The 27,205-nt window shown below is 38.8% G+C and overlaps 1 protein-coding gene across 1 annotated transcript in view; it reads left to right on the top strand.

Moving 5' to 3' along the window:
- The window catches only part of mis18bp1 (MIS18 binding protein 1), a 79,690-nt gene that overhangs the window by 30,741 nt on the left and 21,744 nt on the right, over positions 1–27,205 (top strand). Inside the window, exons 5-12 of the mRNA XM_020528780.2 lie at positions 4,827–4,903; positions 7,072–7,202; positions 9,305–9,389; positions 11,134–11,303; positions 15,876–16,057; positions 16,139–16,238; positions 20,060–21,707; positions 24,565–24,743. Coding sequence (XP_020384369.2) covers positions 4,827–4,903; positions 7,072–7,202; positions 9,305–9,389; positions 11,134–11,303; positions 15,876–16,057; positions 16,139–16,238; positions 20,060–21,707; positions 24,565–24,743 — 2,572 coding nt within the window. The remainder of the gene's footprint in view (positions 1–4,826; positions 4,904–7,071; positions 7,203–9,304; positions 9,390–11,133; positions 11,304–15,875; positions 16,058–16,138; positions 16,239–20,059; positions 21,708–24,564; positions 24,744–27,205) is intronic.

Raw genomic sequence — 27,205 nt, 5'->3', positions numbered from 1 at the left:
ATCTATTACCCACCTCTGTTTTAAAAAAACTTAGATTGCTTATCTCCTTTAAACTTTCCCCATCTCAGTTTAAACCTATGCCCCTGGTATTTGACATTTCCAACCTTGGAAAAAGGCTCCAACCATCCAGTCTGTCATGCCTGTCATAATTTTGTGTACTTCTATCATGTCGCCCCTCAGCTTCCAAACGTTCAAGCAAAAACAATCCAAGTTTGTCCAACCTGTCCTATAGGTAATACATTCCAATCCAGGCAACATCCTGGGAAACCCGCTATGCATCTTCTACAAGGCCTCCTCATCCATCCTATAGTGCAACGACCAGAACTGCACAAAGTACTTCAAATGTGGCCAGACCAAAGTCGTACACAGTTGCAACGTGACTTGCCAACGTTTATACTCAATACCCCAAGTGACGAAGACAGGAATGCCATATGCCTCCTTTACCACCTTATTCACTTGTGTTGCCACTTTCAGGGAGTTATTGACTTGGACCTCAAGGCCCTGTCTATATCAGTGTTCCTAAAGGTCCAGCCATTTACAGTATACTTTGGTCTTGCATACGACCTCCAAAAATGCATCACTTGACAATTTGTTTGGATTAAACTCCATCTGCCACTTCACCTAACTTTCCAGCTGATCTATACCCTGCTGCAATATTTGATATCCTTCCTGACTAACCACAACTTCACTAATTTTCATGTCATCTGCAATCTTACTAACGAAACCATCAATGTTTGCATCTGAATCATTTATGTATATTACAAACAACAGAAGCCCACCACCGATCCTGCGGAACACTGATGGTCGTGGACCTTCATTCGGAAAAACACCCTTCCACAACTACCCTTTGTCTTCTATGGCCAAACCAACTTTGTATCCAACTTGCCAGCTCGCCATGCATTCCTTGCAATTTGACCTTCTGGACCAGCCTATCTTGAGAAATCTGGTCAAATACTTTTGCAAAGTCCGTGTAGATGCCTTACCCTCATCAATCATTTTCATCACGTCCTCAAAAAACTCAATCAAGTTTGTGAGATGACACAAGACTTACCCAGAATAAAGGCATACTAACCATCCCATATAAGTCCATTCTTCTCCTAATGCTGTCCCTAAGAATCTTTTCCAATAATTTCCCTTCCAGTTATGAAGGTTCACCAGCCTATAATTACCTGGGTTGTCCCTCTCGCCTTCTTGAACAAAGGAACAACATCAGCTAATCTCCAGTCTTCCAGGACCTTGCCTGTGCCTAAAAAGGAAACAAAGATCTTTGTCAAGGCCCCAACAATCTCCTCCCTTGCCTCCTTCAGTATCTTATGATAGAGCCCATCTGACTGTGGTACTTATCTACGTTAATGTTTCTCAAAACACCCAACACCTCCCCCTTCTTACTTTTTGACATGCCCCATAGCATCAACATACCTCTTTCTAAACTTGCCACCATCCGTGTCTTTCTCCTTGGTCAATACTGATATGAAGTACTTAAGGACCTCATCCACTTCGTCTTATCCCATGCATTAATCCCTCCTTTCTCCTTGAGTGGGCCTACCTTTGTTCTTGCTCATAATACTCATATAAAATACTTTGAGAGTCTCCTTCATCCAACTTGCCAGGGACACTTCATGGTCCCTTCCAGCCCTCCTCATATCTTTTAAGTTCTTTGCTACTTCCCTTATACTCCTCAAGGGCTTTGTTTGATTTCTGTTTCCTAAGCCTTACTTATTCTTCCTTTATCTTTTTAACTAAATTTGCAACATCTCTTGTCATCAAAGGTTCCCAAATCTTGCTATCTTTTCATCTTCACAGGAACATGCAGGTCCTGAACACTGATCAACTGGCTATTAAAAGACTCCCGCTTGGAGCCCACTTGATTGATTGGCACTACATTCACAAGCATCCACTCCCTCCTCCACCATCGCTCAGTAGCAGCAGTGTGTACTATCTACGAGATGGACTGCAGAAATTCACCCAAGATCCTCAGACAGCACCTTCCAAACCCACGACTACTTCCATCTAGAAGGACAAGGGCAGCAGACATATGGGAACACCACCACCTCCAAGTTCCTCTCCAAGCCACTCACCATCCTGACTTGGAAATATATCACCGTTCCTTTTATGTCGGTGGGTCAAAATCCTGGAATTCCCTCCCTAACGGCATTGTGGGTCAACTTACAGCTAGTGAACTGCAGCGGTTCAAGAAGGCAACTCACCACCACCTTCTCAAGGGCAACTGGGGATGGGCAAGAAATGTTGGCCAACCAGTGATGCTCACATCCCACAAATGAATAGGTAAAAAACCCCACGTGTCTGGTGTGGATTTGCCTTCGAACAGCTGGTTTCTGGTTTTTCTGGTTCCTGCCTAATACTTTTGTAATTAGCCTTCCCCTGGTTTTGCACTTTCACCCAAGGTCTAGTCTGATGCTTTTCCATAACTATCTTAAAACTGCAGAAAGATGATCACTGTTCTCAAAATGCTTCCACAAAAAAACTTCAGTCATCTGGCCAGACTCATTTCCCAAGACAAGATCTAATGCAGCACCTTCCCTAGTTAAACTACATATATTGTTTCGAGAATCCATCCTGGATGCATCTAACAAATTCTGTCCAATCTAAGCCGCTGGCACAAGGGAGTCCCTGTGAATGTTGGGGAAATTAAAATCACCTACTAATACAATCCTTACCTATCTATTCCCTTAATTCCCGCTGGCTCTTGGGAGGCATATTGTATAACGTTATCATAGTGATTGCACCTTTCTTATTCCTACCATGTGGCCTTACTGGATGAGCCATCCACGACCTCTCTTAGTACAGCTGTGATATTCTTCTTGATAGTAATGCAACTTCCCTTTTACATCCATCTCTATCATACATGAAGCATCTGAACCACGGAACGTTGAGCAACCAGTCCTGCCCTTCTCTCAACCAAGCTTCTGTCATGTTACCACCAGTAGTCCAATGCAATAATTCAGGCTCTAAACTCATCTGCCTTATCTGTTATACTCCTTGCATTAAAATAAGTACACTTCAGACCACTAGTCCCACCATGTTCAGTAACTTGGCTTTGCCTGTTCTTCCTACTAGACTTACTTGATTTAGCCTCTTTCTTCTCATCAAACACTTCACATGCTTTGGATCCAACTCCCTTGCTACAATAGTTTAAATCCTCCCGAGTGGCCCTAGCAAACCTCCCTGCAAGGATATTGATGCACCTCCAGTTTAGGTACAACACAACATTCTTGCAGAGGTCCCACCTGCCCTGGAATAGATTCCAATGATCCAGACATTTGAATCCCTCCATCCTATACCAGGTCTTTAGTCATGCATTCAACTGTAATATCTTCCTATTTCCAGCTTCACTAGCACGTGACACAGGAGTAATCCTGAAATTGCAACCTTTAGAGTGCCCTAGAGGTTTTAAACTTCCGACCTAACTCCCTAAATTCTGTTTGTAGGATTCCAAGTCTCTTTCTGCCTGTGTTGTTTGTACCAATATGGATTGGTACTTTGGTACCTCCTGGAGTCTTGCTTGCGTCCGCATCTGGAATATTGCGTGCAAATTTGATCTTCTTATCTGAAGACAAATGTTCTGACCCTGGAGGGAGGACAACAAAGGTTTACCAGACTCATTACTAAGATGGCTGGACTGATGTGTAAAGGGAAACTGAATAGGTTAGGACTATATTCACTGGAGTTTAGAAGAATGATGTAGAATCTCATAGAAACCTGTAAAATTGTAAGAAGTCTAGACAGGATAAATGCAGAAAGGATGTTACCGATGACTGGCACACCCAGAACCAGGATCATTGTTTTAATGGTCCATGGTAGGCCATTTAGGAGTTAGAAGAGGTGAAACTTCTTCTCCAGAGAGTTGTGAGCCTGTGGAATTCTCTGCCGTAGAAAGCAGTTGAGGTTAAAATATTGAGTGTTTTCAAGAAGAGTTAGATGTTTTCCTTAGGGCTACAAGGATCAAAGGGTATTGGGGAGAAAGTAGGGACAGGGTACTGAGGTGGATGATCAGTCATGATTATATTGAATGGCGGAGTGGTCATGAAGGTCTGAATGGTCTACTACTTTCTATGTTTTTTATGAATAGGGAAGACAATGTCTCTGTTTATATTGAGCACAGGTCAACATTAGGGGAAAAGAATGGCCTCATGGTATTATTCATCAACTATTAATCCAGAAATCCAAATAATGTTCTGGGGACCTGAATTTGAAACCCGCAATGGCAAACAGTGAAATTTGAATTCAATAAAAATCTAGAATTGAGGATCTAATGATCATTGTCAATTGTTGGAAAAACCCATCAGATTCACTAATGTTCCTTAAGGAATGAAACTGCTATCCTTACCTGGTCTGGCCTTCATGTGACTCCAGACTCTCAGCAACGTGGTTGACTCTTAACTGTCCTCTGAACAATTTGGGATGGGCAATAAATGCTGGTTTAGCCAACAACACCAACACAAAAATAAATTTCACACCACAATTGGTACCTATTTTCACACCTTCACCATATTTTCTGAAATTAGGCTTTGTGAATAAATCATCAGGACGTTTCAGGAAGGCAACACCACACCATATTGCAATAAGAGCAGTACTAGAAATGTACATTAACTAACTAATAACCTACAATATCTATGATTTAAATAATTGAGATGTCAGCCCACTGGCAGCAGACGGTCAATGGATAATAATGGTTAGGTGTTTTTTAGAGAAATCTTTTAAGCTCTGAATAACTTCAATACTTAGTAATTGTTATTATCTTGTTGATAATTATTTTTGTCTTAGATTCTTTAACCTTTGTATCACCTTTTGTTTTAAATATGCAGGAGAAAAGGATTACTCTCACCAAATGGATCATCCAACAGATAAAAGGCAGCAATGAGATTTGTGTAGAAGGAAAAAGGTAATTTCCTTTTTGTTTTAAAAAAAAGAAAAATAAATCTTTAAAGAGTACTTTTCCTGTCCTATCACCATTTTTACCCCTTATCCTGAAGTGGCTTACTGCTTTTCAAGAACTATTGATAATGTGCAAAATGTTTTTAGGCAAGTGGTTAGGATTTGGAATGATGGTCAAAGTGGTTATAATCAGACTTAATTTGATAAACACCTGAAGGTGAAAATATGAAGGGCTATGGGGATTGATAGAGGGATAAGCTGAATTTATTGTTGCAAACACAGACACATTGCGCTAATGGCCCCTTCTATGCTGTAAACATTCTATGCGATGGTGTAAGTATTGTCAACAAATTGCTCAATTTAAAGCAGTGCAGTTGATCTCGAAGAGGCAGTCATCATTTTATTGATCAGCATCAGGTATTGTGGCAAGTTTTACCTAATCCAGAGTGGTGATGCTAATTTTCATGCTCCTCCTGTTGCAATCAGTTAATGTTGCTTTGACATTAAATCTAGGACCTCTGATTTATTTGTGTGGCTAAGTTGGACATTAATAAATTGAGACTGAAGGTAAGCAAATGATTGCAAGTTTTTATTTTCTAGGCAAAGCCCTCATATATTGTACAATAAGTTGCAGATAAAAATAGGATAATTATTCCATTTAAGGAGCTGAGGTCAAAAAAAAACACTGACAAGGAATTCCCTGAGAACTGTTCCCGCCCCTCCCATGTTTCTTCACAAGAAACACAATAGTTGTAGCTGAAACTTATTTGGATGTCCACTGATGGACCTTTCAGTTTTTTTTTCCCCAAACAGAGGTGTAAAGATCTGTTAATTAGTTGTTGTGGTGATATATTATCTCCTAAAAACTTGTGCTCCTAATTAGGTTCAACGGAGAGTGCAGGAACGAATTCCAGTAACAGCATTAGGCATACCTAAAAGTGAGCTGTCAGCCTGGTGAAGCTACCAAACAGGACTACTTGTATCCCTAACAGTAAAAGCAGAAACTGATAGCTAGAACTAAGTGATCCCACAAAGAATGGATCATATCTAAGCTCTAAAGTCCTGGCATATCCAGTCATGAATGGTGGTGACAATTAAACAACTCACTAGAGGGTAAGGCTCCATTAATATCCCCAGTTTCCATGATTAAAGAGCCCAACTCATCAGTGCAAAAGATAAGGCTGAAGCACTCGCAGCAATTTTCAGCCACAAGTGCCATCTCTGCCTTCTCCAGTGGTCCCTAGAAATATAGGTGCCAGTCTTTAGCCAATTCGATTCTGACCTCATTACAACCTTGGTTCAAACGAAAGTGCTGAATTCTAGTGGTGACGTAACATCAAAACCACATACGACTGAGTGAGGCATCAAGGAGATAAAGAGTTACCTGGTTAAATTTTCCTGCTTCCATAGAGATGAGGTTGGAGACAGATGCAAAATAGGAGACAAGACAGCTCCCTGTTGCATTTTTGTCTCACAGTGACAACTTGCAGAGGTAGCTTGGATCAGCTGCCTTTTCCACAAAAGCAAGCAGTTAGAACACTTAAGACCTCACTTTGGGGCGATTTTGCAATGGCACTGATATTTTCCCCTCATTAAGTCTGACTCCTGCTGTATGCAGAGATTGCAGTTCTATCAAGGTAACCTCCTGGTGGCATGTTGAGTGGCTGTCGGTGACAGAGACTCCATGCCCCGACAATAAATTTGTCAAAATGAAAGGCCAGAACCAAAATGTTACAACTCTGTGAAGATGTTGCCCCACTATTTAAATCATCCTGTTAGCCTCAGGCTTTTTTTGAGGACTTAAATGCAGACAACCAACGGCACTTCTCCACTGAGGCATCCTTGTCTTCTCCTGCATCCAATAGCAGCATCTACCTCCCCGGTGGAGCCACTGACCTGACAGTGCTACATGCCCTCTTGTTCGGCCTACTCCTCGTGATGTTATGCATGGTCCTTAATTTTAAAAAAATCAACAAGGAGGTGACCAATTAAAAGTCAACATGGGTGGGCTTGGCACTCCTCCTGAAAAGTTCACTCCAAAAGTGTCTTAGGTCAATGATCTTGTGTCAGAATTAGGATTGGATTTGTAGTTGGTTAATTTATACAATGTATCCGGAAGTATATTTTTAGGTTCTTCAACTTGATATTAAACACTATGTATGTGTTCCCAAACAGAGATACTGATGGAGTATACTGGCATAGTAATGTAATTGCTGAACGAATTAAACAAACGGAAGTGAAATCTATCACTGGTTCAATTTATGTTCTGAAAGGACCATTGGATTATGTTGCAATGAAGAACCAAGGTAAGTAGACAAATAACTAAGGTAAGACAAAGAGCGGAAAGTGCATGCAAGACAGTTATTCAAGTGGCAGAAAATAGAAAGTGGTGTTCTGAAAGGATTGTTGCTGGAACATTACTAGGCTCATAGAGTGGTCAAATAAATTGCAATTAGAGTTCAACATCACTAGGAAAAATAGAAACTTCACTTAATATATTGCCCCAAATATAAGAAAGGGCATAATGAAGAAATCCAAGTGCACAGCTTTAATTGGGAATGAAATGAAAAGTATGCAAGTTATGTTAAATCTGTATGTGACAGGACTTTGAATACAGCATGAAGTATTAGTTGCCATGTTATTAAAAATGATACAAACATACTGGAATGGTGCAGAGAAAATTTATTATAGTGACACCAGAAATGCATGAATGTTCTTACAGTACAGAGACAGACAGCCAAATCAAATCAGACTTTACAGTAAAATTAGAATACTCAATGATCATTAAAATTGACCTCATTTATTCTTAGCCAGACTTTTTGAATAACCAGCACTAGACAATACTAGACACCAGGTTTATAGCTTTAATAATTTATTAATGACACAATAGCTTTAGCAGAGCAAAGTGAAACAATAAGTTAACTAATGTCTGATTTAAATCCAGTAACCTTTGTTTTCAGAAACAAAGCAAAAATTACTGGAAAAACTTGGCAGATCCGGTAGCATCTGTGGAGAGAAAGCAGAGTTAATATTCCAGGTCCAGTGACCCTTCTTCAGAACTAACTGACTACCAACATTTGCAGTTCTTTAGATTTATTTTTTGTTTAGTGGTACCTTTGTTTTCAGCCCTATTCACACAAAGGTATACAAATAAATGTGGGTAAAGGGATATTTTGGAATTAAAAAGGAAAAATAACAAAACTGGCCAGATTACTTCAGCAGCTTCCAAGATGTGTTGTTTCGCAGGTCTCTTGATTGATTTTCTAAAGATGTTGATCGCTGCCACTGAAGTGACAGAAGTCGGGGGGGAAGGGTGGTAGTGGTGGTGATGGTGTGGGGTAATGAATGAGATAGCAATGGGTGGCATGGTTGTTAGGGCTGGTGTGTGTGCGGGAAAGCTGGTGTGGTGTTCCAAGGGATTGAGGAGGCAAATTGTAGGGCATGCAGGATTAGTGGTGTGCAGAGTTGGGTGGAGTGGGTGACGGTGAGTGAGGTAAGGAAAGAAGGAAGCATGAAATAGTGAGAGTGGCAGAGTGTGAGCCTAAGTGAGAAGTGGGTGCATTCACAGAGAGAGAGCACTGAATGTGAGACAGCAGAGACCAGAGTTTGGCACTTAACATGGTGAAGCAGAGAAGCAATTGACTTACTTTCTGCGTTGCTGGATATTTCTCCACACCCTGGAGGTGGCACTAATATGGGTGACCTCGGACAATACTGGCACGGTCTAGTAGCTTGGCTTCTTCTGCCAGTTCTCCAAAAATAGCACTCCTCTCCTTTGCACCATCCCATCCCCTCAGTACCTCCAGGAAATACAAGTACTCATCCAGATGCCACCTTTTAAAAAGGGTGCACACGCAAGGGACACCAGTGTTTAGGTTGTTATCTGCTGAGTGGCAATCTGCTCTGGGAGTGGAATGTGGAATGATGCAGCAAAAAAATTGGACTTGAGAAATACCATTAGGGTGGAGTAAGTAGTTAATACAGTGAGTTAGGTAAGATGCAGTGAGAAAACATTTGCAATGAAAAATCTTCCAAAAAACTTACACAACTTGAACTTAGCCAAAAAATACTTTTGATTCAGCCCTCTCTTTCAGCTGTGAGGCCTAGTTCATAATTTGGAGACTCTTTTAATAGTTCCACATCTACTTTGAAAGATTCAACTTGTTGTCTGCCTATATTACATTTTGTAAGTTAATATATGCCAATTTAGGAAAGTAATTGAACATTTTATATAATTAAATATGAAAAATGTCAACATGTGTAATTCCAGAAATGGCATATTTTATTCCCTTTCTCCTTTCAACCCTTGATTAGCCTTTTGTCTAAACTATTTCCTTGTCACCTTAAATGATAATGAAAGTATTGGGGTATAAATTTAATCCTTTTAATTTTTTTTTTGAAAAAACAGGATTCTCTAATTCCATTTTAAAACACTTCTTTTTGGGTTTTCCATTGGATTGGAAGGAGTATGTTGAAGAATTCTTTAAAAGGAGGTATGCCACTCTTCCTATTCTATGCTGTATTTTGTGTCGACTTAAATTGCTATGATAAAGTCGAAAATTATCAAGCTGATTTGGGAAGATTTTTAAGGAAACAATCTTTATAGAAATATTGCTCATTATCTCTCAGTCACATTCCATACAGCCCAGTGTAGTCATCATTATTTTCATCTGTTGCTTCATGTGTATTTGGTAAATATTGAAAAAATATCCTCCTAGCACTCAGATTAGACATGAATTCAGTAAAGTTCCTCGGTCAAAAATAAGACTATTTATAGAAAGTTCTGACATATCTTTAATTATCACTTTCCCATTCTGGATATTCTAACAGATTCCAAGGCCATAACAATAAAGTGAATTAATTTTAAAAGGAACTGCTAAGAGTACGTTAAACACCATATTAGTGGAGCATTAATTTCCAGTAAGTCAAACATTTTCAGGTTGAATCATAATGTTTTTTCCATTTCTGCCATGTCAGTAAGGACCTGAGAAAGCATAAAATTGAGTACAACCCAAGCTAACGCCCAAAAATTTGGTTTTCATGATTCTGCACCAATTGATACTTTGAGAGAATATCCATTGTAAGTTGAGTGCCTCAAACATTGTTATTAGTATATGTCAATTGTGTTTTTTTTAAAAGGTGAGTATTTAAAAGAGTATTGAAGCTGTTAGTAATCATTTGGATGGCTCAGTGGTTAGCACTGTCTGTGTGGAGTTTGCACATTCTCCCCGTGTCTGCGTGGATCTCCTCCGGATGCTGCGGTTTCTTCCTTGAGTCCAAAAATGTGCAAGCCAGGTGGATTGGCCATGCTAAATTGCCCATCGTGTTCAGGGATGTGTCGATTAGGTGGGTTATATGGGGATGGGTCTGGGTGGGATGCTCTAAGGGGTCAGTGTGGACTTGTTGGGCTGAAGGGCCTGTTTCCGCACCTTAGGGATTCTAAGCCCTGCTAGAGATTGTGACCCTCGTTAAGAGGTCCTGATTTACAGCTTTTGTAAATGCTTTTGTTCAGAGTTGCTAAGTGTCTAGGTGGTTGTATTTCAAGACAACAAGGTGCAGGGCTGGATGAACACAGCAGGCCAAGCAGCGTCATAGCAGCAGATTGTTCTACACTTATGTTTTGGTTATATTGCTAAACAAACTTATTGCAAAGAATAATCAGACACTTTCACTTCAGGAATAAGTGGAGCAGAAAAATACGTTGGAATATGTTGATTGCCTCTCATAGAAAATGAGATCCTGTCAGTTATTGCAGAAATGTTTGGGTTACTATTCAAAAAGGGAAATAAATGCTTTATAAAGAGAAGGAATAAAAGCTGTTTTGGAAAATCACGATGGGCTGAATTTGTTAGAGTTTTTACAACTTAGTTTGTCCCATTATATCTGGGCCTGTCATCACATGTCCATTTGTTCTCATCTCATTTTTCGGTACCTGGTCCATTGCCTTGTATGCTATGGCACTTCAACTGCACGAAATTCCTACGTGGCATAAGCCTGTCTATCTACTCCACGCCACCACCACCACCACGTAAAATACTTGTAATGATGCCATAATTAGCCATTTATTCTCTAAAGACCCAGCAGCATTGTAGAATGTACTAGGTGAATTTTCTATGTTCTCCTCCTGCCTGCAGACTCACTGATGGGGGCATCAAAAATCCAGCCAAATAATAAATTAAATGGTTAAAATAGTATTAACATGCTTAACAACAATTATCAAAAATTCTCATCGTTTAGGGAAAAAGGTTGTCATTCAAACACAAGAGGGACTAAAGATGCCAGTATTCAAAAGTTGCCTTCAGTGAAATCCAGAAATTTACAAGATGATGCAGTCTTATCACATGATATAGCTAAGACTCAATTGACAGCAAAGAAAAAGCGAACAAAAGAGTCAAAAATTGATAATGGTAAGTTTTTAAATATTTGTATGGATTGGGGAAGGGGACCGTATGTGTGGTAAAGAAGATGGAATGATTACAACTTGTTGTGGGGAAAAGGCCTTAACAGACTATTTAGAAAATGCTTTGATTTATATTTCTTGAATCCAAGTGCGTTTACCTTATGTTTACCCACAAGGAATGCCATTTGTCAGTTTTGCCCACTCATTCATTCTGTATATGTCCATTCCTGTGTTCATTAAAAACTTCTTGTTCAAGTCTGCACAACTTCTTATGCCTCCTAACTTAGTGTTATCAGCAGGCTTGGATGTGCAACCCTATTCCTCTACCAAGTCATTGATATATATGATGAAAAAAATCAAGCACCAATTTAGATCCCTGTGAAGCACCATGAGGGACATCTTCCAATTAGAGTATTTATTCCTTCTATCCTTGCTCTCTTCTCCTGTGTTACAATTAATATCAAACCAACACTGCAAAGTAGCCTCGAATTCTGAGAGATTTTATTTTGCTGTAGAGCCTTATTAAATGCGAGTAGAAGTCCATACAGATAGAGACCACAGAAACCCTTTTATGCACCTAATTGTAGGTTCCCCAATAAACTCATCTTCCTTGACAAAATAAAATAGATGGAATATATTTCAAGCAATTGAACATTGTTATTATTATCAAATTATGTATGTTTAAAGATAGATAGAAAGCCCATGCAGGTCACTCTATTTTTAGGAGGCATGTATAAAAATTACACTGGCAATTTTCAGGTTACCTCACTTTCACTGTCGTTGCGTCATAATCCTGGAATTCTAAGAGCATTATGGGTCTACCCACAGCAGATAAAGAAGACTGCTCACACCAGCTTCTCAAGGGCAACTAGGGACGGGCATTAAATGGTAGCCAGCTAGCAACATCCATATCTCACTCCCATGAGTGAATAAACTTTACTGATGCAGTGGAAAGTCAACAAGTAATCAGAGTTGCCATGGTAGATAGCAGGTTAATGTGGTCTAGAGACTGAAAAATATGAAGTGAACTTTGTGACCTAAATGGTCTGACTCGAACTCTTGTCATTCTTTGCAGCCCAACCAAAATAGGGGTTGGGATTTCGTTGTTACAGTTTATGCACAAATATATTTCAGGTAAATATATCTAAAGGGCTCCAATTAATGAGCAGATGACTCAAATTTTACGAGGAAAGCATTAAATTCTAAGTATAAGAGCTATTAAAATTTGCTTTTCTCTTAAGTATTAACGTATGTTGCTTTTACCTAAGACCAAAAGCCTGTAAGATGCAGGAACAGAAATCATAGTCATGAGTTCATAGAGATCTATGGCATAAAAAGGGTCTTTGGCCCATTGAGTCTGCGCTGGTTAAAAACAGCCACCTAATTGTTTTAATCCCTTTTTCAGCACTTAGACCATGTCTTGGTATGCCTTGCCATCACAAGTGTATGTCCAAATACTTCTTGAATATATTGAGGGTTTCTGCCTCTACTATCCTTATGGGCAGTGAGTTCCAGATTCCTACCATCCTCACATTTCCTCATATCCCCACTAAACTTCCTACCTCTTACCTTAAATCTATGCTCTCTGGTCATTGATCCCTCCATCAAGGGGAATCATTTATTCGCATCTGCCCTGTCTATGCACCTCATAATTTTATTCATCCAATCATGCCCCTTTCAGTGTCCTCTGCTCTAAAGAAAACAAATCCAGTCAATCCACTCTCTGTTCATAACTGAATCTGTCCAGTCCAGGAAAATCTCCTCTGCATCCCTTCCATGTTATTCACCACTTTCCTATAATGTGGATTCCAGAATTGCACACAATACTCTAACTGTGGCTTAACTGACACTTTATCAATTCTAGCATGACCTCCCAACTCTTCAACTCTATGCCTTGGATAATAAAGGCAAGCACCATATGCTTTCTTAACCACTTTACCTACCTGTCCCACTGCCTTAAGGGACCAATGAACATGCACACCAAGATCCCTCCGATCCTTGGTGCTTCATGAATGCGTCATGTATTCCCTTGCCTTGCTTGTCCTACCCAAGTGCATCACCTCACACTTATCCAGATTAAATTCCATTTGCTACTGATCAGCCCATCCCTATCCTCTTGTAATCTAAGGCAATCGTCCTCACTATTTACCACCCCACCAATTTTTGTATCATTTGTGATCTTATTGATTAACCTTCCTGCATTGAAGTCTATATACCACAAACTGCAAGTGCTCCAACATTGATCCCTGTGGAACCCAATTGGACACAGACCTCCAGTCACAAAAACACCCCTCAACCATAGCCCTCTGCTTCCTGCCACTCAGCCAAATCTGGATCCAGTTGCCAAATTTATGCAGATTCTATGGCCTTTGTTATCAGTCTCCCATGCAGGAGCTTTTCGAAAAACTTATTGAAGTCCAAGTAGACCATTTAGTCCATCAAAACTCTTTGCCACTCAGGGAGATCATGGCTAATCTGATGATCCTAAACTCTGCATTTCTTATAATCCTAATTTCTGTCCTGTTTAAAAATCTGTCTATCACAGCATTGAATATTCTTAGCAATCCAGCCTTGTCAGCCCTCTGCAGCAAATAATTCCACAGATTCACTACTCTCTGACAGAAGAAATTCCATCTCCTCTCTATCTTAAATGTGCAACCTCTTATGAGATTATGCCTACTGGTCTCTGACTCTTCCACAGGGAGAAACAAAGTTTCCGTGTCTATCCTGTCAAGCCCCCTAAGAATGTTGTATGTTTTCATAAGGTTATTTTTCATTCTTCTAAGTTCCAATGAATACAGGCCCAATCTATTCAACCTCCTCCTCCTCCACGGACCCAAAATTGTTTGCAGTAATCCAGCTGTGGTCTGTCTAGTGCCTTGTATAGTTTTAGCAAAACCTCCTTACTTTTATATTCCACTCTCTTTGAAATGGAGGCCAGCATTCCATTTGCCTTCCCTATTACCCAGTGAACTTTGATGCTCGCATTTTGAGGACTTTGCTATGACACAGCCAAATCAAATCAGCCTTTCGAACTCTGTATTTGCAACACAGTAAAATTAAACCGTTGAAGACCCCCAAATAGTTACTTCAATGGTTCCTAACCAGACTTTTGAATAACCAATCCCAGACTTAATGAAAATTTAATTTCCAGCCGCTGGTTTTGTATCTTAATCAAAAGACTTAACTAAACATAATAACTTTAGCAGACATAAATTTTGAACTACACAATAAGCTGATTAATATCTGTGCTTTAAACCAGAAACATTTGTTTTCAGCCCCCAATCTCACAAAAGTCATACAGACAAATGCAGTTAAGGGATAAATAAAAGAATATAACTAAACTGGCAGATTTTTTAAAATAGCTTTCATTATGTGTTGTTGCACAAGTATAAATGTGAACTGTTTGGCTGTTTTTTTTTCTGAAATGTTGATCAAGTTCACTAGACAAAGGCAAAAATTCTGTTAACTCGGCTTTTTACTCTTTGGGCTTCTGGAAGCTGATGTAGCAGATCAGGCAGGGAGCTTTCAAATCTTCATGCTGTCTTAGCCAGCAGTCCAGAACTATCTCTCAGAAAACATAATTAAGAAACAACTTTAATTTTTGTTCTACCCGATACACTGAATGGTTCCTCCTGAGGCCTCAATTGGTCAGTGTTCAACATGTGCCATCTACTTAAGCATGAAGTCTCATCCAGATTTGCCAGAACCAATTCTCAGATACTGATGTTGTTAACAGCCAACTTCTGCTATCAGTTTAAACAATGCTCTTCTTGAGGTCGCTGTGTTTGTTAGAACCCCTTTAATCAGGAATCAGCCTATAATTAGCCCCCAGGTCTGGCTTTACAAACAAACAAAGTTTGTTTGGTCTGCTCTTTTCTTTCTACACAAACTATTTCAAAGTCCACAAGTCATTTCCAGTTCACCGTTCAAAAGTGATAACAGGACAAAAATAATGAAAAATCAGCAAGGTTTCTAAGCGCTTCCGAATCCCTGTTTTGGAGCTTTCTTCAGTCTTTCCTTATTTAAATAATATTAGTTCCTTTATTCTTCCTGCAGACTGTTTGTGTCATCCTCACCACCTTCCTTCCCACTTATTTTTGTGTCATCTGCAAACGTGGCTATAGTACATTCACTTTCCTTATACGTGATCAAATCCACTTCCTGTGTATTCAATTGTACCAAGGAAACCAGCATTCTCTGTAACTGTAATATAGCACACTCAATTCAAGAATTGCTATGTTGCAACTTTGAATTCTGCCCAGAAATAGGGGACAGGTGTATTGCAAGGTTTTCAATAGGTCACTCAGGACAGTTTAGGGGTTGCTGAAAAGCAATTCGAAAGATTCCAGACTTCAATTCAAAAGACTTCAATTCAAAAGATTTTGCCAATTTTGTAATTTATTAAGTGGCCTAGAATTTAAGTCCTGGTAATCTCAGAAAATATCTTTGTTTTTCATTTTTCAACCACAGGAAGTATGTTAAATGTCCTCATGTTTGCTTCCTTACAACTGGTTATGTGCATTAATTCTGATGGTTAATACTGTTTAAATGGCTTTTGTAACTTCTTTTATAATAGAGATTACAATTTCCACTGAAACATCAATACAAAGATGTACACTGACCAGCCGTAGTGGTCGTTGCATTAAAGCACCATTGGAGTACTGGAGGGGACAACGATTAGTTATTGATAATACATTGAACGTTACTATCAATGAGGGTGGAACCGATTACTTGAATACCAGTGCTCAAAACAATGTAGTGAGTATAATACTTTATTATAAAGGAAATAATAAATACTTAAGGCCTTGAAGTAACTTTTTTGGTTTTTTTGTGACCAAGGAGAAAACAAATGTTAGAGATGGAAATTATTTGAGGACCTCAAATCAACAGAGAAAACGAAAATCATCAACAGAAGACCTGAATAAAAAGCGAAAGAGATGTAAGAAAATATAACTTATGTAAATATTTCTGTAACACATGCTTATGCTATTCAGTCTTGTATGTTTTTGTTAGATTTGTTGATTTACATTTACTGTGTTTGCCCCAGACTGTTCTAGTTGTGTTGATGGCAAGACTGTAAGCACCTATCATTATAATGATGCAATGGCTGATGCTGAAATGAAGTTAATATCTGGATCATGACAGTTATCTGCAATAATATTTTTAGATATTGGGTTCAATGAAGAGTTCATTAGAGCATGCCAGAAGCAGTGCTGGGCATACATAAAATGAGGTGTCAACCTGGTGAAGCCACAAAACAGAACAACTTGCATGCCAAACAGCACAAGCAGCATATGATAAAAAGGCTAAGTGATTGCACAACCAACAGATCAGATCTAAATTCTGCAGCACTGCCACATCTAGTCATGAAAGATGGCGGACAATTAAACAACTCATTGGAAAAGGAGGCTTCACAAATATCCCCGTCATCAATGATGGGAGAGCCCAGCACATTAGTGCAAAAGATAACGCTAAAGCATTCACATCAATCTTCAGGCAGAAGTGCCAAGCGGGCGATCCATCTCAATCTCCTCCAGAGGTCCCCAGCATCATAGATGCCAATCTTCAGCTAATTCAACTAACTCCACATGATTTTTTTTTTCTATTCATTTTGTGAGATGTGGGCATCGCTGGCTGGCCGACGTTTCTTTCCCATCCCTAGCTGACCTTGAGAAGGTGGTGGTGAGCTGCCTTCTTGAACCTCTGCATTCCTCCTGCTGTGGGTTGACCCACAATGCTATTAGGGAGGGAAATCCTGATATCAAGAAACAATTGAAGGCTGGATAATGCAAAGGCAATGGCCTTTACAGCATTCCAGAATAGTACTGAAGACTGTGCCTGCACAACTGAGGGCACACCTAGTCAAGCTGTTCCAGTACAGCTATAATATTAGCATCCACCCAACAATGAGGAAAATTGCAAAGGTATATCCTGTTAACAAAAAGCAGGAAAAATCCAAACCAGTCAACTACTGCCCAGTCAGTCTACTCTCAATCATTATTTGGGGCAGCAAGGTGGCTCAGTGGTTACAGCACCAGGGACGCGGGTTTACTTCCAGCCTTGGGTGATTATCTGTGTTGAGTTTGCGTGTTCTCCCCATGTCTGTATGGGGAGACAGTGTTCCGGTTTCCTCAAAGTCCAAAGATGTGCAGGCTAGGATGATTCGCCATGGTAAGTGCAGGGTTACGGGGATAGGGTAGGGTGTGGTGGGTCTGGGAGGAATGCTGTTTGGAGGGTCAGTGTGACTTGACGGGATGATTGGCCTCTATCTGCACTGTAGGGATTCTATGATTCTAAGTGATGGGAGGTGTCATGAATAATGCTATCAACCGTTCTGAGGAAGGGTCACTGGATCTGAAATGTTAACTCTGATTTTTTTCTTCACAGATGCTGCCAGACCTCCTGAGCTTTTCCAGTAACTTTTGTTTTTGTGCTATCAACCATACTTGCTCAGGAATAACTTGTTTACTGACATTGTTTCGGTTCCACCAGGGCCACTTAGCTCCTGATCGCATTACAGCCTTAGTTCAAACATGGACAAAAAGAGCTGATTTCCAGAAGTGAGGCAAGAGTGAATGTCCTTGCCCTCAAAGGTTGCATTTAACAGAATCTGGCATCAAGAAGCCTTAGCAAAATTGGGGATGGAGTATCAAATCTCAGCAGATTTTTGAAGGACGATGTTCCATATTTCCACTATATGCTATGTGAAGAAGTGCTTCTAAAGTCACTCATGGAAGACCAGTCTCGAACTTTAAGTTTGTTCTGGGCTCCCACCATTTCTTTTATCATTTCTATTACCTCGCATATCCATTTTCTTTACGAGGTGTGAACTCATTATATCTGTTACCTGTTGCAAGTTAATGTTGTAATGTTTCATGTATTTCTCATTACAATAATAAAAGCAGTATCTTTTCATGAAGAGCTTCATCTAAATAGCATCAGAGATACATGAAATGGGACAATTTAAAAAAAAAAATCCATCTGCTAAAGTACTTGGTAGGATCGTCTAACACTAAAATGTTTAAAGATGTGCAGATTAGTTGGATCGGCCATGCTAAATTGCCTATAGTGTCCAGGGATGTGCGGGCTAGGTTGGTTAGACATTGGAAATGCATGGTTACAGGGATAGGGGGTGGGTCTGGGTGGGATGCTCTTCAGAGGGTCAGTGTGAACTAGGTGGGCCGAATGGCCTGCTTAGATACCTAGGGATTTTTCATCTATGAATCTGCAGCATTTTCTCCATTCCCATTGAGTTATGTCAGTTATTTCCACATTACTACTTAGTTCCTATTTCGAATATAATTTCTGGAGCCATATAAAACACTTTATATTCTCTACATAAACAGAGGTTGTAAATGAGGGAGATGTCAAATAATTTTGATGCAGTAGCATCATGATGTTTAAATATTGTGCTTGCACAAAGTAATTGAGTGAGGACTATTTGTTTTGGCACCAACTATTCTCTGTTGGTTCCCTACATTTGAATTTAATTATCTTTTTGTAAACTGTTGGATTGCTTATTTAATATATCCGTGGAATCGTCTTTCAGAACACTGTACTGCAGCAGTGGATGCCCTTGATTTAATTTCTGGGAAGGTTTCCTGCACTCTAAAGAAGCTCAGAAAAACACCTCGATGCAGGAAATATCAGCAAATGAGACAAATCAGAGCATATGCCTGTAAAAGAATAAATCTGGTTTTCCTTCTACCCAAAGCTGCTTTGATTTCGATGTAGCTTCATGTCCAAACCTTTCAAAAAGAACTTGTAATTGAGAATCATGAGAATCTCTGTGAGCAAGTCTAGCTTGTTCCACAATTCAATTAGATCATTACTGGTCAGTATCTTAACTCTGACTTCTGCTAACTGCTCTGCCAGGTGCAATGTTTTTTTAAAGATTACTGTATCAAAATTCTGCCTTTTTAGTTTCCCAAGCATTTATAAATATGCAACAGCATGTAAATTAAGCATTTTCTTGAAGTTCTCAAACAACTACTAGTTACTGGACTGGTATTCCAGAGGCCGAAGCTAATGCTCTGCTGCATAGATTCAAATCCCACCGTGATAGCTAGTGGAATTTTAATTCAATTGATAAATCTAGTATATAAAGCTAGTCTTAATAATGGTAACCATGAAGACTATCATTGATTGTTTTAAAAGCCCATCTGGATCATAAGTGTCCTTTGGGAAAGGGAGTTTAGCCTAAACTCACCCAGTTTAGCCTACGTGTAACTCCAAATCCACAGTAATGTGGTTGATACTTTAACTGCCCTGTAAAATCGGCGAGCAAGTCACTCAGTTCAGTGGTAATAAGAGAGGTGCACCAAATGCTGGTCTTGTTTGCAATTTTCATTCCATGGAGAAAAAAGAAAATTTTGAAGTACTCACCATCATGATGGATAACTTTAATGAACTAGACAAAATTAAAGGTATGTTTTCAGTTTTATAAATTCAAGGCATCATCTTCACTTATGCAGATCTGAAGGACAACAGTACAGAAATCTATTTCGTCAACCAAACTTTTACCACATGTTTAATTAACCCTGCAGGGTAATTTGGTGTGATTTCTAGGAATATGTAAGGTGAAAAATGGAATAAAAATGTCATTTGTCCAAAATTCTCATTGCATTTTACTGTTTTAGTAGATTTCTCATTTCTCATGGAACGCTGATTGCAATGCCCAAAGATAAGTAATGTATCTTTTACAGTGAACATCCACTCTATTTGAATATCAGATCTGGAATTTAACATGTCTTTTAATAGATCCAGTTCTGAAGATGGAAAGAGGGTCCAAACACAGAAAAAAGGGAAGTGAAAAGTCTAACAACCAACCGGTGAAATGTATTACAAGAAATCAAACACGCAAACAGTTGTCAAGAGAGGCTGCTTCAAGCACAGGTGGAAGTTCATTGAATACAACAACAGGAAAACCTACTGATAGAAAATATGGTGACCTAAACCCAACTGTTGTTATGACTCCAATTTGTGATCCTCGTGCATTAAGCAACAAAACAGTAAAATTAAATGAATTATACGATGCTAATATGAAAAGAAAGAAAGGAAAGACTTTGGCCATTGTGAAAATGGTCAATCCAGCGGAAATAGAGGATACGAGTGACAGTGATATTTTTGAAAACAAGTCAAATCGGAGATGCAGGAAAGCGAAACACCCTTATGAGTTAAGAAATAGAAGAATAAAGTCAAGTGGTTTGTCAGATAATGCTGAAAGCAAAAGAAACAAAGAAAGAAATATGTATGTAGCAGAAGTAAGCAATTCATCTGCAATAGAGGATACAAATGATACTGATAATTTGGAAGACAAATCTAATTGGAAACCCATGAAAGTGAAACAGCATGACTCTTACAAATTAAGAAAAAGAACAATAAAATCAAGTGGTTTGTTAGGTAATGCTGAAAGCAAAAGGAACAAAGAAAGAAATATGTCTGTTGCAGAAATGAGTAGTTTATCTGAAATAAAAGATACAAATGACAATGACAATTTTGAGGACCAGTCTGATGGACCCACAGAATTGAAACATTCTTCACCGTCAATCAAAAAACTTGTTGAATCAAGACAATCAGAAGATGAAAGTTTGGAGACTAGTGAGAGTGTCAAGATTAAGATTAAAAGGAAAGTGAGAAGTGCAAACGACAAAAGGTGTATCAGTAAACGAAATCAAATAGCAGTAAATAAGCATATAATTTCAACTACGTGCAATTCTGAATGTACTAATAGCATAGAACCCCAGTCTGAAACACCCTTAGTTCAGCTTAAACATGTCTCTCCAATGATTACTAAAGATTGTATTTTGTCTGAGACATTGACATCATCCAGCTCTATTCCAATCAACAAGGAGATCAGAAAAAATAATACTGAGGAACTTAGTTCAGATAACTTCTGTAGTCCTAGAAGACAGAAAGTCACTCGTGTTCAAAAGTTTCAAACCCCCTTTCGTCCAAAAACTGACAGGCAGAAGAAAGGATTACATAATGGCTATGCCGATGTGACTACTACAACTCGATCAAAATACTCTTCAAAACTAAATGCCAAGGTTCAAAAATCTCTTTCACATCCAATAAAGGAATCAGAATTAAGTCACCATAATGTTGGAACCAGTGCATTAAAGTGCAACCAACACTCTTCACAAAGAGAAACTAAGAATCAATTCAATAGATTCTTGTCATCAGATGTTTCAGAAACTGAAATAAATAAGACTGATGTTATTGTAAAAGAAAAAACAAAACTTCCAAATAAAAAGACTGTACCTAGAAAATTATTGGCTACAGACGTTCACCCTGAATCAAATTCTAGGTCTAATCAGAAAAAGCAAGCAAAACAGTTCATAGCCTTGCACTCTCTTGATAGTGAAACAGAACTCTGGACCAAGAAAGAACTACGTTGCCTACACAGGTAAGAATAGCTTTAGTGATTTAAGGAAGCTTGAACTTTATTGTCCTTTTACTACGTATGCTGTGTCTTTTAAGCATATATGTTTTGCAAACCAATTTCTCAACAATATTACCAATAACTCAGAGTTTGAGTAATGAGTCTTTGTATTTTGATCATTGATTTGTTTTAGTTTTCAACACTGGGATAGAGTGTTCCTTGTTGCACATATTTAACTCTAACTTTCTGAAGCAAAGAATTTATGCTAACCAATGTCACACATGCTTAGCTAAATAATCTCTTGATTTCTTTTGCAATTAAATTTGAAATTTCTCAATTAGTCCTCCCATATCCTTACTTTAATTAGTAAGGCGTGTGCCCAATCTATTTGAATTGTTTCCAGAACAATTATTTTTGTGTTGATTGAAAGCACAGTAAGTCACAAAGTGCAAAACACACTAGTGTTTGTCTGGCATTTTAGTTATGGAAAACAGGACACTTACACTGTTAACCTAAATAATGTTTCCAAATTTAGCATGCAGAACAAAAGTAGGTAAAGTAAATTGACCACAGGAAAGCAGTCAGTTTTGGGGTATAGGAGATGTGGTGTGGTTCAAAAGATGGATTTAAGTTTTTAAAGTTAATTATAAAGTGTTGAGGTTTGAATGAGGTTTCTGAAGATTGGGACTCGGGTAGCTAAAGATTTTGCCATCGTTGCAAACGCTAAAAAAAAAAGTTGGATGGCTGGGTGATGTGAATTACAAAGTTGGAAGACTGTACTTAGGGGAGGGCAAAATTGTGAAGGGATTTAAATTAAGTGCATCAAGGAGTACACTAGACGAGTGTAGTTCAGCAAGAGTCAGGTTGATGCATAAGTAAAATTAACTGCTATGTATAGGCAGCTGTTTAACAGAATGTGAGAGATCCACAGGAACAATTTGAACTAGACGGCGAGAAAATATGCAAGGTACTTCAGCAGAGGCAGGTAGTTGTGTACATGCAGAATTATATGTCACATTACATCCTGGTGATAACAGATTTGAACATAGAGAACCAAATGTTTGCATGTCTAGTCTACAACCAAAACAGTGACATTCAATGCAGCTAGATATCACCACTCATTGGCCGCTGATTCTACTGTTGATTAAAAATGTTGAAGTAGCAGGCCAAGCTATTAGAGGAACAGAGCCTATAATATTCTAGAATCCCACAAGATAAGGCAGGGAAGACTGTTTTTGCGCAGAGAAATATAGAAAATGGTAGGAGCAGCAATTTGGCTCTTCAAGCCTTCTCCACCATTCATTATGACCTTGACTGATCATCCAACTCAATATCTGTTCCTGTTTTTGATCCTTTGATCCCTTTAGGCCTAACTCAACTCCTCCTTGAATTCTTACAATGTTTTGGCTTTAACTGCTCTCTATGGTAGCAAATTTCACAGGCTTACTCTATGGGTGAAGAAATTTCTTCTCATTTCAGTCCTGAATGGTTTACCCCATATCTTTAGACTGTGATTCCTGGTTCTGGACTCTCTCTCTTCTCTCTTCCCTCTTCCCCACCCCCTACCCCCAAAATCATCAGGAACATTCTTCATGTATCTACCCTTTCTGGTTCTGTTAGAATTTTATAGGCTTCTACAGGACTCCCCCATTCTTCTGAACTCCAGCAAATATCATCCCAACCGATTCAGCTTCTTCCCATTCATTGGTCTGGTAAACTTTTGTTGCACTCGCTCTATAGCAAGAACATGCTTTTTCAGATAAGGAAATCAGAACTGCACATACTATTTCAAATGTGGTCTTATTTGGCCTGTATAATTGCAGCAAGACATCCCTGCTCCTGTACTTGGATTCTCTTGCCATGAAGAAGAAAACAGCCCTCATCCATTGTGGATTAGATCACAGTGTGATGTAAGGTGTCTGATTTATATATATTTTAGGTTCATTTATTTTGGATTTTTACATTTTGAGCTAGCGGCATTTGGGTTCTCTGTGTGTCTGAAGGAGTTTAATTAACTTGTATTTCTGAGGCCAAGATGATTTCTTTTAGAACAGTTTTGGGGCGGGATCTCCTTGAGAGTAATGGAGCTTAGTTTACATTGGGATCCAATTCACCCAGTGATAACATCGGCTAGGATCATAACAATACCTTTCAAGTTCCTGGATAACAAAGGCCTTATTCACATGTGAAAGGACATCCTGGAAAAAGATTTAGCAAACATGGTGACAGCTGTTAGTCTAAGAAGGCAGCAGTGAGAGAGATAATTGGACCAAGAAGGTGATTGGCAAAATTAGCCACTGTGGCCATGCTGGATGAAAAGTGCAGCGAAAAAATATATTTGAATATTTGGGCATCATGGACCAACAGTAGCAGAGGGAGAAGCTGCTACTTTATCTCAGAAGGAGTCAGGCTGGGATATTGGAAAGAGAGTAGGTCACCAAAGATATACGGATATAGGAAAGCTGAGTAGTTGAGAGTGTCGAAATGGAAGGGAGGCATAATGAGAGGAAATGAAGGAAGGAAAGAAGAAGTGGTGGCCGGTTCAGATCCTGAATAGCAGCCAATAAAGTCACACAAATGGAATTTTCTCTACGAAAGTCCCTGGCAAAACAGACATTTTAAGGTGCATTGTGCCCTTTTAAGTCCTACAGAGGTGTACTATTGGTCATTAAGGAGAGATCGATTACATCACAATGCATCTTCACGGAAAGTTCATGTTAAATATTTTTCTCTATTTTGTAACTTAATACTGGTTCGTTCTAGCAATACATGTAGGATGTCCTGTAAAACAACTTAAAACATTGTAAGCTCAGTTATCTTTATTTGACTTGGCTTTGGCTTTGGCTTTAACAAAGTTTCAATTTTACTTTTATTCTGACAGAACTGTTTCAGCATTACCAAAAAATAAGCATGGTTTCTGGGAAGAGGTTGCTGCATCTGTTGGAACACATTCTGCTGAGGCTTGCCAGCAAAAGTACCTATCTGACCATCAACTGAAATTGTCCAAAAGGCCTAATGTAAAGCAAAAGAAAAATTCTACCAGTAATAAAAATAAGCAAGGTAGGATTATATACACATAGAGATGTTTTGTTAGTATGTGAGGCAGTGTAGAATATTTTTCTTTATTATTAACATTTCCAAATATACTATTTTTATATTACGATAATTTTAATATTTGGAAAGGGTAAGATTATGAAAGAGTAGGTCAGAATCATAAATATTCCATTTTATTAAAATATATTGGTAGGTACACTTGGTGTTGCTTGTGAGCAATTCATTATTGTAAAGGCTTTTGGAAATTTATCAGCCAGGGATGAAAGTTGAAAGTACAATAAGAAATTCACCGTGCTACACTCATTATCTTATATGTAACTGTATGGTTATATAGGATGACCATACCAAATGACTGGGTTCAAAATTCTAGTGTTACGTATTGACATAAAGACATATCCGAAAATCACAATAGGTAGTTGAAGAAAATATGTTCACTTGTAACAAATTAAAAACAAAAGTTGCTGGAAATATTCAGCAGGTCAGGCACTGTCTGAAAAGTAGCAAAGTTAATGTTTCAGTTTGAGATTACCTTTTGTTGGGACTAGTTTTTAGATATCTGATCTAATACAAGAAAGGAAATAGCAAAGAAGCTTATTAAAGTAAAAGAGTCAAACAGAGATCCTGTTGGACAGAAGAATTTTTTCAAACTTGCTGTATATTTCCCTTCCGCGTTCAATCAGATATCTCTGATGAAAGGTCACGTTGAGCTAAAAAATTAATGTTCCTCTTCACAGATGTTGCCTGACTGCTAGGGCATTTGCAACATGTTTTATTTTCATTTGAGATTTCTAGCATCCATAGTATTTTCCTTTAAAATTAGCATTTAATTCACTGCCACTTCATTTCCAGGAATGCCCACAGTGAAGAAGTTCCTCTCTCTGACGTAACTTCCATTTGTTTCATCAGCCTTGTTCACTTTCCTTCTTTTCTATTTCCATTTCATGTTGCATTATGTGTACATATAACAGATTTTTACTTTTTTCTCCCTTAAACCTCCCTCCCCTAAACCCACACATTCGTGTTCTTCATTAATGCATTTATTTATTTCGTTCTCTTTCTTCGTCAGTTGCATATGAACTAGATTGCCACAAGAGGGCAGTAAACATTGTTAAATGCTAGGTACGGAAAAGTGAAAGCAAAATGACTTTATTGTTAATACAACAAATCTATTCAGTTGCGTTTATATAGTGCTGATATTTTTAAAAATCCTAAACCATGTAAAAGATATAATAAAAAATTAACACCTAACCAATGAAGTAAGGGCAACCAAGAGCTTGATCAAAGAGTTACGTTTCTATGAGGATCATAGAAATAAGGAGTAGAGTGTGGACACTTGGTGGTTAACAACAACTATCTAGATGAGGAGGGGTAAAGACACAAATGAGATCAGAGCAGAAGTAGTAACGGGGAGAATATTTGTAGACCAAGACAGGGTTATACAGCTGGGTAGAAAAAAGCCCTGTGGGAACCAGAATGCAAGACTGAAATCTTGGATAAGAATTTGACAGAACAGAAATATGAGGGATTTGGAAAGGGGCAGAAAGATAGAGTTTTGGTATTGTCAGTCATGGCAGCTGAGCCTTACTGTTACTGATGCCATTAAAAGGCAACATGTAAGTAATGAAAACAAGGAAGCCGAGGATAGAACCGTGGAGGACTCTGGAATAATGGTATATTACCAGATACGGCTCTGCCCTGCCTTTCTTTAGCAATGCCTCCACTGTCTCTGACTTGTCTGATTGCCCAGCATCTGTTTCTGGATGAAGTGGCATTTAAATTAAGAAGCATAATCTCAAAGATGATAATTTCTGAATTTGAATTATGGGGCACTGACACTTGTACTGTAGAAAGTGGAGCCTGTATGACTGGAGCAGTCTATATCTGAACTATGCTGGGACTGGTATTCACACAGCTGTATGATAAATGAGGCACGGAAGATTTTGTACTAAATAGTGGGGCAAGTGATCAAAGATGTGGTAAATCAAAGGGCTCTGAGGAAGGGTTATTGGACCTGAAACATTAATTCTGACTTCTTTCCACAGATGCTGCCAAATCTGCCGAGCTTTTCTAGCAATTTCTGTTTTTGTACCATCTACAAAATGCACTGCAGAAATTCAGCAAGGCTCCTTAGACAGCACCTTCCAAATACACTATAAATACCTAGAAAGACAAGAGCAGCAGATACAAGGGAGCACCACCATCTGCAAGTTACCCTCTAAGCCACTTGCCACTCAAATTTGTAAAAATGCCGCTATTTCTTCAGTGTTGCAGAATTGAAACCTTGGACCTCTCTCCCCAAGGATTTGTGGATCTATCTACAGCAAACGGACTGTAGTGGTTCAAAAAGGCAGCTCACCACCAACACCTAAGGGCAAACCTCCCTGCCAGGATATTGGTGCCTCTCCAGTTTAGGTGCAACCCATCCTTCTTGTACAAGTCACACCTTCCCTGGAAGCCATCCCAATGAT

Source organism: Rhincodon typus, chromosome 8 (assembly GCF_021869965.1).
Source record: "Rhincodon typus isolate 14 chromosome 8, sRhiTyp1.1, whole genome shotgun sequence".
Lineage (NCBI taxonomy): Eukaryota > Metazoa > Chordata > Chondrichthyes > Orectolobiformes > Rhincodontidae > Rhincodon > Rhincodon typus.
The sequence above is the reverse complement of the archived record's forward strand: the minus strand, read 5'-3'. Positions and strand labels throughout refer to the sequence as shown.